At 40.8% G+C, this 12,094-nt stretch overlaps 1 protein-coding gene across 1 annotated transcript in view; it reads left to right on the forward strand.

The window, feature by feature from the left end:
- Nucleotides 1–11,540, forward strand: part of tfpia (tissue factor pathway inhibitor a) — a 46,731-nt gene extending 35,191 nt beyond the window's left edge. Inside the window, exons 3-7 of the mRNA XM_084545552.1 lie at nt 1,083–1,259; nt 4,813–4,887; nt 5,590–5,649; nt 9,112–9,300; nt 9,421–11,540. Of these exons, the coding sequence (XP_084401678.1) occupies nt 1,083–1,259; nt 4,813–4,887; nt 5,590–5,649; nt 9,112–9,300; nt 9,421–9,488 (569 nt within the window). The 3' untranslated portion in view covers nt 9,489–11,540. The remainder of the gene's footprint in view (nt 1–1,082; nt 1,260–4,812; nt 4,888–5,589; nt 5,650–9,111; nt 9,301–9,420) is intronic.
- The last annotated feature ends 554 nt before the right edge of the window (nt 11,541–12,094 follow it).

A 12,094-nucleotide genomic window follows, 5' to 3' on the forward strand; every position in this document is an offset into this window, starting at 1 on the left:
GCATTCAAATGCACCAATCAAGCGCAGGGGTGTATCTAACAGAGTGTCAATCACTGCTCATGCACACGCATTTCATAGCGCCCTCCCCTCCCCCTTCTCCGCGCACGGTCTGTCGGTCAAATTATTTAGCAATAACGAAGGGTATTATAAAAACTATTTTGTTGTTCTTACGTCGGTGTGTTCCATGCTAGTTTGTTTACTCGCTCTCTCTCGGTTCTCTGCTCGTGTACAGTATTCCAGGGCCAATATGCACGCGCTCTATCGTGCACAGCTCTCCCTTGTGGGGGGAGGGGCTTGGGAGACCGTTTTGGGCTTTAGCGGAAAGGGGGGAGGGACTGAGAAGTTGTCGATGTTCAAATTTTTTGGCTAAGTCCTTCGCAATCCTGCCTACTGCACCTTTAATTTCTTTAGTTATGAAATATATTTAACCGAGACTGATAAATTTACTTAAACCGTGTTCTTCCCACGATAAAAGGAGGTGGTGCCCTAACGAGACATTTAAAAGGTATAACAAACCCTACAAATCTTTCCATACATCCATACATCCAGTGGGTTTGAACATATTGTTTGAGCCTGTTGCTGGCTTGTATAGTTTTTACAGAACATTGAAATAAACATTAGGTTTCACACAACCTTTTACTGCAGTCTGTTGGGTTTCAGATAATCCAAAACCACAAAGGATGAAATCCCAAGTTAGTAAGCCATCATGCAAATGTATAAAATGTGAAACAAAATAGTAGTGTTACTCAGGCAAAGATCTGCTGGACCAATCAAATTGTTTGGACGAGCTTTATACAGTGATGGACAGACAAGTTACGGATATAGTCATACATGTCATCTGAGCATAATGGAGTTGGAGTTACAGCAATATGGCTGTGACTGGTTGCAGGACTATCCAATTGCATGCAGAGGCATGTAGTTTTTCTTTGTATCAGTTGAAACATGCCCCTGATGAAGTCCAAATCGATTGTCACCAGACACATATTCTCATAATAATTGAGTCTGAATACGGTAGGCTTTTTAAATGCTGTAATGGACTTGCAAACTTAGTTTTTTTTTCTCTCTCTCTTTTACTTCCTTAGTTGACAAGAATCCATGTCATTTACCAGAAGCTCCTGGTCCCTGCCGAGGCCTGGTGACACGCTACTACTTTCACAGCAGCAGCCAGCAGTGCAAGCATTTCTTTTACGGGGGCTGCTTTGGCAATGCCAACAATTTCAGGAGCTTGGCCGAGTGTCAGGCGAGATGTCAGAACCCAGGTAGGCCAGGTTGAAGGTGTGTCTCCTTACACAAAAGACTGGCAAACGCCAAGATGTCAGTACAGCAGCATTACTCGAAACACAGATACAATCAGAGGCTCAGCGACTGTGAATGATCCACTCACACACTCACACACACGCACACACTTATTTCTATTGGACACTTCACCTGAACACTAGCTGCTAGTCATCTTAACCATAAACCAAGTTTTCATCATAAATGTAGATATATGTTCGTACACCATTTGTAATAAAAGCATTCGAATGCCTTGCATATTTCACTTCAGCCATGCAAGTCAAGCTGCAAATGTGAAATTGCAGTCTGTGCCATTTTTACTTGAGTGTGAGCCCTCTAATTTGATCTTGTAAAAATTATAACTTTCCTGTCTTTACTTCAAAACAGTATGCAAGGTTCAAAGTTGGACAAGACACAGGAGCTCACAACTGCTGTACAACAACTGAAAACTCATTTCAGGACTTCCAGATTGGCAAGCTAGAAGATGGCAGTATAGGAGAACATGCTCCCGACATCTGACTTAAAAAAAAAAGCCTGTAGCGACTCGAATTTACAAATACTGTAGTGAAAGTATGAAATAAGACTGAGGGCTTCAATATACCAAGAGGAAAAAACGGTGAGAAATCTATGCAGTATGAGTTACACGAGGTAGACGTTGACGATCAGACTTCACCTGCTAGCAGCGCCATGGAGGACAACGACATGTCAGCAGGTGTGGGAGAACAAGCTAACAACGCGAGCCTGGACCTTATACTGAATTAACGAAATTCAGAAAAGCTAAATTAAAACAAACAGTAGAAGAGGCAGAAGAAAGGTTCATAGAGGCTGAAATACAAACTAACGAGGAAGCAGGAGGATGCTCAAACTCCATATCGAAATGGATGCCAAGCTTTTTCTCTGTCCGTCCAGGATAGAAAAAGCTTGGCAAAATGTTAGAATGCACGGCATCAAAGAGGCATCCGTAGATGATCCTCCATCAGTGGTTGCTTTTGTAGAACATTTATTAGTTAGTAGTTATAGTTGTCTGACTCTGAACTAAATGTGGAAAGAGTGCATCACGCTTTAGTATGCGAAAAACCACCACCCAACACAGCACCACTGTCCATCGTAGCTACAGAACGAAGGAAGAAAGGAGAAACTGACATGGCAGAATGATTATGCATTGAGGTGTAGGCTACATATACTAGCAAAAGAGAAAACTAAAATGGTCATTTTGCGTATGCTATCAGAGGAGTGGACATTGGCTGGATGGCAAAGGAAGGCCCTTTCCCACCAACAGGTGAGAGAGGCCCCCCGTCGAAGCCCCCTTCTATCAGGGCCTGTTTAGGGTCATATTGGAGACCCCACAATTAGAAGTCAATATATATTCTTTCTTTTTTTTTTGCAGCCGTCTTTCTATACAGCTCTATTGAAATGTTTAGTTATGTATGTTCAGAGGGGCGGCACAGTGACGAGGTGGTTAGCACTGATGCCTCAAGGTGAGAAGGTCCCGGGTTCGAATCCATGGGTCGACTGGGCCTTTCTGTGTGCAGTTTGCATGTTCTCCCTGTGTCTGCGTAGGTTCTCTCCAAAGACATGCTCATTAGGTTAATTGGTGATTCTAAATTGGCCGTAGGTGTGAGTGTGAGTGGTTGTCTGTCTCTCTATGTTAGCCCTGCGATAGACTGGCGACCTGTCCAGGGTGTACCTCTGCCTCTCACCCGATAACAGCTGGGATAGGCTCCAGCAGACCCCCGCAACCCTTAACAGAAATAAACGGATCAATTGCACCGTGCTATAACACTTCAAAAACATTCAGACAGTCAGAGAATGGCTAGTGGCAAGGTTAAAGTCATCTCCTACAATGTAAATGGCCTCCTGAACCCAAATTCTAAAATTCTAACAGAAATGAGGAAAGAATGAGCACGAAGTGAGTGTACTTACAGGAAACCCGCCTTAGATTGTAAGGAAACTATAACTAAAAAGAATGGGTTTTACAAATGTTTTTTTCACCCAGGTATTTGTATTCCTCCATGACTTCAATGTCCAAGCCCTGGATGTTCATCGGTGCAGTGGTTTCCTGCTGAAGTCAATCACCTCCACCTTTGTCTTGCTGGCAGGTGGTTCAGTGCACACCTGTCTATAAAGTTGGTGATGACCTCCCTGTACTCCAGATCGTTTCCCTGTGATACACAACTGACAATGGCTGTATCATCAGAAAATTTCTGGAGGTGGCAGCTGTCTGTATTGTGGTGGTGTATTGTGGTGTCAGAGCAGTCCCTCAGTGCCATACTGGCCTCCTCAGTCCATCTCCTCACATACCTTTTGGTTGGTGGTTGTTTGTTTAACAAAGGTATGTAGGCAGGGAGCAGAAGCATGTGGTCAAAACTGCCCAGTGGGGGGAGGGGGAGGAGCTTTATGCATCCTTGATGTTTGTAACTTGCTGCGGCCATGTCCAAAGCTATGTTGACATATAAAACAAAAACAGCACATGATATATTGGAAGAAATCAAGAAAATAAGAAACAAATGGTTAACCGTGGTTATAAGTCGGTTAAGTTTCGTTTCTCTGCGTATTGTGCGTAAGTGAGTGAGTGGCTGAGTGCCTTAGTTTGCTAGTGGTCAAGTTGGGTAGTACGTTTTGTTTCTCTGCCGAGTGAGATGTAAGATGTTTGAATGGTGCCATTTATTGATTATATATCAGTCAAACATGGTAGGACTCAACTGAGCCGGTTAAATAGACATCTAGATTCATGATCTGATATGAGCCGAAACTTTTTTGCAGGATGGACAGAATGTCAGTTGAGGTGAACTGCAAGAGGGACTTGTTTATTTCACGTTGGAGGAAATGGATGGAATATATAATACCACACAGGCTGGACTTGATTCTGTAAAGTTTAGATAATACACCGAGTATGTGTATGACAACAACAACTCACTCCCTATATGTTAATATTGTAACAATGTTCTTGATGTTTTGTCCTTCGGGTTCTAGAAAAAAAAGTACAGTCAGGCAGAAACATAACTGATAATCGAAATAGATGTACATGTTATATTGGTTACTGAATGTCAATCAAGAATTAAAATAAATAAATAAATAAATAAATCAAAACTCATTTCAGGTGACATAACCAAAATAGTTCCACCTCAGAAAATTTACAATTTGATGAATTTTAGTTGGCCATGAAATCACATTACACCTTGATTTAGCATTAAAATTGTTTTAAAGTGGCCAAAGCATACTTAATTATGCAAGATCTAAAACTCATTATATTGAAATTGTCAAGAAAAATAATGAGCAAGTCTCTCAGCTGTGACCAGTTCCACCAGCTTTCGGGGTTATATAGAAAATCAGTGGTTAAATATGACAGTAATTTCAAACAGATGACTGGCAGTTTAGTTTTGCAGACCAACAGTTTAGTTGGTCTAATACTAATGAAACTTATGACTGATCATTGGGGTTTAATGAATTTTGTTCAAAGTATACTTCCTTGGATTGATCTGTGAATAGTGGAAACAAATTACTGAAACATTACTTTTTTTCTGTGTGTCAATATAGGAAAACCAACCACGGCACCTGAAGTCTATACACAGTCTGTGAGAAAAGCTGATGAACAGCCAACCATATTAACTGGTAACACTGAAAATACACCACACATTACATAAAACTATGTGACATTCCGATATTGTTGGGCTGTCATGGCTGACTCGCCAATTCAGTGTTGCATGGAGGTCTGAAATAGTACCTGTGGAGCAACAGAACCCATCTTTAAAAAAGGGGGACCATAGGGTGTGCTCCAACTATGGGGGTATCACACAGCTCAGTAATTAATCTCATATACTGACACTGTTAGCCATCAGGTCCCTTTATAACCAAAGTGAGAGCTGTGCTGAGCTGTTTCTTAGGCATCTTAGGCTTAAGCAGATGAAATGAAGTGGCTGGGCTCAGCCTTAGATATAGGGTGAGGAGCTCGGACAGCCAGAGAGACCTCAGAGTAGAACTGCTGTACCTTCACATCAAAAGGGGCCAGCTGAGGTGGTTGGGGCATCTGGTTTGGATGTCCCCTGGGTGCCTTTCTTGTTGTTGCAGCTCTACTGTCACCATCTGTTTCCAGTTCTATACTTAACCATCTGGAATCGTGCTAACTTCAAACTATATACCAGTTTTCAAATTGTGTTGATAGGCCAAGTAAAACAGCCAATTATACTATAGTTCTAGTTAAAACACAGATATGAAGACATGAATGTCCAGTCAATGTTTCCAGCACAGTCTAGGACAGAACAAGAAATTGATTAATTGATTGATCTTTGACATGCATGTGTGTTTGATTTTCAGGGGAACTGACTGTAAATGAACCTCTGCTGCAAATGAATGTCACTGATCAAGATAAAACAGGTAAGACGAGACAACTCCGGATGTGTATACAGACAGGACACTAGATCAATGTTAGGTGTGCCACACACAGTATAAAGTCAGTGGAAACAGTTCGCGTAGTTTGGTGAAGATCTGTATGCAAAAACCATCATCCTTTGTCTGAAATACGCATTGCCCTCAAAGTAAACTCACACATGCCATTTATTAAACCAGTGTGCAGTGCCAGAAGCTTTTCATAAAAAGACAAAAACAATGTCAAGGTGCAGTGATGTACTGATGGTGGACAGCTCGCAGAATTGCCTTGGCTGTGAAAAGCTGCAGCAAAAAGTTCAGGGTCTCCTTCCACATCCCAATTGTCACGTATAGCCACTTATTAATTTTCTGTGTATTAGCAGTGAGGGAGCATATATCACAGCTGTTGTGTTCCAAGGCCTTTTTGTGCTGCAGCAGGAGAGCACATTGAGACCGTGGTCTGACGCCCTTTACTCAAAGACTTACAATTCTAATAATTCAGTTTCACTCGTCAGAAAACACTGAGCATGAAAGACAGAGGATGAGTTACCTTAGTCCCTCTTTATCATAGCCATCTAGATTGTTTGTGTATATTTTTCTCTTACATGTAACAGAGCGTATCTCCTAAACGGTGTTAACATCTAAGTCAATTTTAGAGTAGCATTATTCAGATTTGAAATTGAACCGATTTTGAGAAAATGAAGTGATAATTCAAACAAAGGTTTCAATACTTGAACTTTAGCGTCACAAAAGCTGCAAAATGAGCATTACAGAATTTGGCTTGCATATAGAATTCTGTCTGCCAAGCAGATGTTGGTCCAAGTGCACTGAAACCAAAGACTGACATCTTGTGGCTGCTTGATGATGCACACCTTTATTTTGGAAGAAGCCACTATGTGTCCTTTTTTTGTCTAAAACAGAGAAGTGTATGTTTTAAAAACATGTCTGGTTGCAACTACTTTCACAGGCAGCAATTTCAAGTACTGGTGCACAATACCGTTACCATTAATGAATTTAACTACAACTGAATCATTTTGTCCTTGAGTTTTTCCTCTTGTGCATCTTTGGATTTGCTGATTTGATAGAATGAATTCCACAGTGTAAACAGTGCAGTGATGAAACAAATTCTACCACATCATTTTATGTTTGGGATATCATGCAAATGTTTAGTTTCTCCTCCGGTTCATCATAGGGTGGTTTTATAATAGGATTTCTTCTAGTATTACACACATTACATCATATGCTTTTCTGCTACTGGTAACATTAGTAATTTAATAAAAGATATGTATTGATAAACTGGTCAAACACTATTTGAATTATTTCCATATTGTTCCAGTTGACCAAAACAAATAAAGTTATGAGATAAATGTTGGACATTGAAGTTTACCTGTTATGGTGTAGAGAATTCACAACTCAAGGAAGGTCCCGGGCGCAGGACCCAAGTGTTCAGACACAGAAACAGGAGTTTAATGAATAAGTTAACAAAAGCTTGAGTGCAGTTCCAAAAAGAAACAACAGAGTCTACAGGAGTTGGCTGGCAAAAAGCTGCATCTGTAGCAAAAAGGAGAAGGCAGGTAAAGTATAATAGGACCTAAAACAAAAGAGACAAAACAGAAGTAACTGAAAAACTAGCAACAAGTGTCAGAGTTCTTAAAGGGGAACTACCATTTTTTACAACCTGGACCTTATTTCTGGCATATAATACGATCATTTACTCACCCATATAACTTTGGTTAATATTAATATAGTGGGAGTGATCAGGACACCAAAACGCAGCCTCTAAGTAACGTATTATCTGCTGCGAAACTCATTTCACCAATATTTTGTTATGATACACTAGTGCTATTCCCTGTTGAGTCCAGAATTACCTGTTATCTATTCAGCAGTTTGCTGTTCTTTGGCCAGCTTTTCCTCTCTCTGCCTCCGCATCCTCCTTTCAACAAGTTCCTCATCCGTATACTCTGGCTCAAAACGGTAAGGACGTCCATCATAAACAAAGTCGTCGTCCACAACCTCAGAATTGGAAAAATTTTCAGCCATGTTTCAAAAAACTAGCAGTAGAAAAGTACAGGTAAACAAGCTGCACGGCGCTCAGTGATGACAGGTCTTCCAGGTCAGAGGTTAGATAAATCTGTTCCAATCTAACTAAAGCTCAATGCATGAGTGTATAAACCCAGGTGGAAGTTTAAAGCTAAGACAATTCTTATGAAAAGCAAACCAGTATTGGTCTTCAGCTGCTTCGGGACCATGATATCCTCCACCCCCTTCCGACAATTGGAGTCAAACTGAAATATGATGTGCCATTAAAATAAAGCTATACAAAAACGTGGGTTTCAACTAATAGTCAAGGAAACTGATTGATAATCAAAAATACGCTAGTGCTGGTTGCTTGGATTTCCAGCTACCTCACCGATAGACTGCAGTACGTCAGGCTGAAGGACATCACATCTGACACTGTGGTCAGCAGTACTGGAGCTCCGCAGGGGACTGTGCTTCCCCCTATCCTCTTCACTCTGTACAGCGCGGACTTCTGCTACAACTCTGAAACGTGTCGCATTCAGAAGTTCGCGGATGACACGGCCATCATGGGGTGTATCACGACAAAGAGGAGGAGTACAGGAGCCTGGCGAGGAATTTTGTTGTCTGGTGCCACACAAACAACCTGCAGCTCAACACCTCAAAGACTAAGGAACTGTTCATTAACTTTGGGAGGGCCAGACCCAACCCCACACTAGTTCTGTTAGGAGCGGAGGAGGTGGAGGTCGTGCAGACCTATAAATATCTTGGGCTGTGGCTAGACAGCAAGCTGGACTGGACGAGCAACACGGGGCAGCCGTACAAGAAGGCCCAGAACAGGATGTACTTCCTGAGGAGGTTAAGATCCTTCAACATCTGCAAGAAGCTCCTGGGGATCTTCTACTAGTCAGTGGTCGCTAGCGTTGTGTCCTACGCTGTGGTGTGCTAGGGTGGGAGCACCTCAAAAGCAGACCTCTCCAGGTTGGAGAAGCTGATCAGGCGGGCTGGCTCGGTGGTTGGCATGAGGCTGGACCCTCTGGCTACTGTAGCAGAGAGAAGGACACTAAAAAAACTAACGGGTATCCTGGGCAATGCCAGCCACCCTCTGCACACGACCTTCAGCAGCCAGAGAAGCACCTTCAGCGAGAGGCTGCTCTTCCCAAAATGAAAGGACAAATAGACTGAGGAACTCCTTTGTCCCCCGTGCCATCAAATTGTTTAACCACCACTCACTTCGGGGGAGGAGGACAAAAAGGATATTTATATTATTATTCTTTTCTGGGTGTTGGGTATATTCACTGTTTTTCTATACAATTCGTGTACATGTATGTCCGACAGTGCTGTATGCGATGGAACCTCGGGAACCTCCTAAAGGAATCAATAAAGTTGTCTATCTATCTATCTATCTATCTATCTATCTATCTAATCCTTAGTTGTCTCTAACTGTGATTTCAGACCTCATTCCTTCGGAAATCTGCTTCAGTCCTGTGGAAGGTGGACCATGTCACGGTACACAGAAGAGGTTTGCATACAACCCAAAAACCAAGAGATGCCAGATGTTTGCCTACAGTGGCTGCGGGGGAAACAACAACAACTTCAAATCCCGAAAACACTGCATTCACAAGTGCATTCGAAGCAGAAAGGGTATGAGTATTCATTTCCAAAGTCCCTGTTCCCTCTTAAAAAATGTGTAATAATCTCCTTAATCAACAGTAAGAGTTTCATTTGTCACACTTTAATGTCATCGTGTTGGTTCTGTTGCAGTTCATGGCAAGGTGATGATCCGAATAAAGAAGAAGAACATAGACAGCATTGTTAACCGCTCAGTCTGAACACTTGCCTCTGCATGAGATCCTGCTCTGCTGTGCAGTCATTTGTATTTATGTTGATATTTTCTTTCTAGCTTTATTCATAGCTCCTGTTTTGTAGTGCTGCAAGATATCGCAAGTCAAGTTTACAACCCGTGACATAATTTTTCTTCACAATATGTTGAACTCAATTGATCTGGTGTGTCATGTAAAATGCCATTTTTTGGAAATATTAAAGAAATAAATCTGGTTGAGTACGCCATGCTGAGCTGCACTGTACAATACCTGGCATTGCACAAGCAAGTGCGCGTTTCATCATTTTAAACATGCATATGACGTTCATTTCTCCAGAAGGGGCACCAGGATGAGAGTGGTTCTTACTGCCTTCATATAGAGACTCGGCCTTGCTTGGTGAGCCACCTTCAGTTTGGTGATGAGAACTTACACGATGTTCAGTAGAAAAACAAACTAACCTAAAGGGAGAGGAAGCGGAAAGATCAGCTTCTGACTCAAGGGACAAATAATAAGTCACCTTATAAATAATGTCCAAAATAATGTCCATGTCCTAAAGACCTGTGTGCAATCTCTGTAATTGCAAAAGAATTCAAGAAGATAAAAGATAAATGCTAATAGCTTATTTTAGCAACTTGAGACAACTGAGAAATTGGCTGTCAGGTGAGCCCTGATGTCAGAGGGATTATAAATTAATTTCTTTCTTTATTATTCCTTTATTGATCCTATTGATGTCTACAGCTGACCCACCCATTTATTCACACAGTAGTATGTACTCTCAGAGCAGTGGGCTGCCATTTGAGTAGCACCCAGGGAGCAGTATGCAATCCTTCGGTTCCAAAGCTGGTTCTCTATCCACTACATCACAGCTTTCCATACAAAACTGTGATTAAAATAAAAATAATGTAAGAATACATTTTGAACATGGTTTAGGATTGCTTTCAACATTGCCATAAAGTGATTGAATTGTATCTCTAATATCAACAAATTGAAAGAGGAACAGAACAACTCAAGTAAGGTTTGAATGTGGCTTAGATCAGCCTTTGTTTTTTTTTTATTTAACTCTTTTGGAGTATTTTGTTTCTATCTACAAGAACATATTTATTCTATACGCAATATGAAACATGACAACTTCAATGTAGACATGGGCATCTTATTATTATATACTAAAGATGATTAAAGTAGTGGTTGTGGGAAAATGATAATGCATGACTGAGTACATAAACCCCCAGATGCTGATTTTGTTTACTTGCTAAATTGCTTGTGAAAGTGCAGGTGAGGGACAGTGCCTCACAATATAGCCTATTTCCTTGGTGTCTGATGTTCCCAGGACAGTTCACTGTGAAGAAATACCATGATTAAAAATATGCAAATTGAGGCAGATGTTGTGTAAGAAACCAGTCCTTGTGTAACAATTTATTTTCGTGTAATTGAAATAGCGTTGTTTCTAACTGAATCATTATACTGTATGCTGTACTGCTTTGTTCTTTTAATATCTCACTGACAAACATTTGTTTTGCTAATGTGTAACATGGCAGGTCTCCGCATTAATGATTTTTATATAAGTTACTTTGTACACATATATTTTATCTTTTTTGTATTTTACAGTTTCCCTGCAATACTCTTTTTTCCAGCAACAAAATGAATGCTTTTACTACTCATTGGCTATGTATACATTGATGATTTACTACTATGGTTTTGGTATTGGTCCAGTTATGTTAACCAATATGAGCAATATGACAACAATTACCCTATTAGTGTATGTGTGTGTGTGGGGGGGGGAGGGGGTATTTCAGTCTTAATAAAAAACAAAGACAAAAACACAAGAGGGCGGTGTTGCATAATGATTGTATAGGTTCTCCTCTTGGCAGTTTGCTTTGTTGCCTCATTTTATAATCATGGCTGTAATGGATTGCGCTGTAAAGGTTTATGTAATAAAATTCAACAACATATTTTTTTTCCCTCTGTTTTTGTCTGATTTCTGAAATCAAATCTAATCTAATCCATATTCATTAATGAAATCCAACTGTGTCAAGTAAACTTGATATTTACATTTGCTGGTCAATATCCAAGGCTGTAGCAGTAGTACGTCCTGTATATTTTTTTTCTTGGAATCTGGCGAGTCTTCGCACATTCTGCATTCAACCCTTGGTTTATACACTCATTATTCCAGATAATTAGAAAATAATGAATGATGAATTCAATGAACATGAATGCAATCTAATATATCCAAGATGGCCGCATGTCCTTTGTCTGCTCAGTGTCTGCTCTTTGTGTGTTTTAACTGGATTTTAGTGCCTTCCTCACTCTTGATAAAAGGTTTTCATGTGGCTGTTTGTTAATTTACTTTAACTATTTAGAAAGTTTGGGACAGTGGCCTATTTATCTTGTTATTTCTTTGTGAGCTGTTCCGAGGAGAATTTTCGCCTGTTCTATCTGCTCTGAGGCCTGTCCTCTTGTTGCAGTTATCTAGGTATCTGCTGCAGTGTGGCTAGTCTTCAGCCTAAAACTCTAGCAGCAACACTCACAGCAAGTCAGCAACACCCATCTCTTGCTGCAGTGAGGTTTGCTTCCAGCCTGGAACCACACTGTCTCAGCTACGGTGGCTATTTTGGCGT

This window comes from Chelon labrosus, assembly GCF_963514085.1.
Source record: "Chelon labrosus genome assembly, chromosome: 5".
NCBI classification, from domain to species: domain Eukaryota; kingdom Metazoa; phylum Chordata; class Actinopteri; order Mugiliformes; family Mugilidae; genus Chelon; species Chelon labrosus.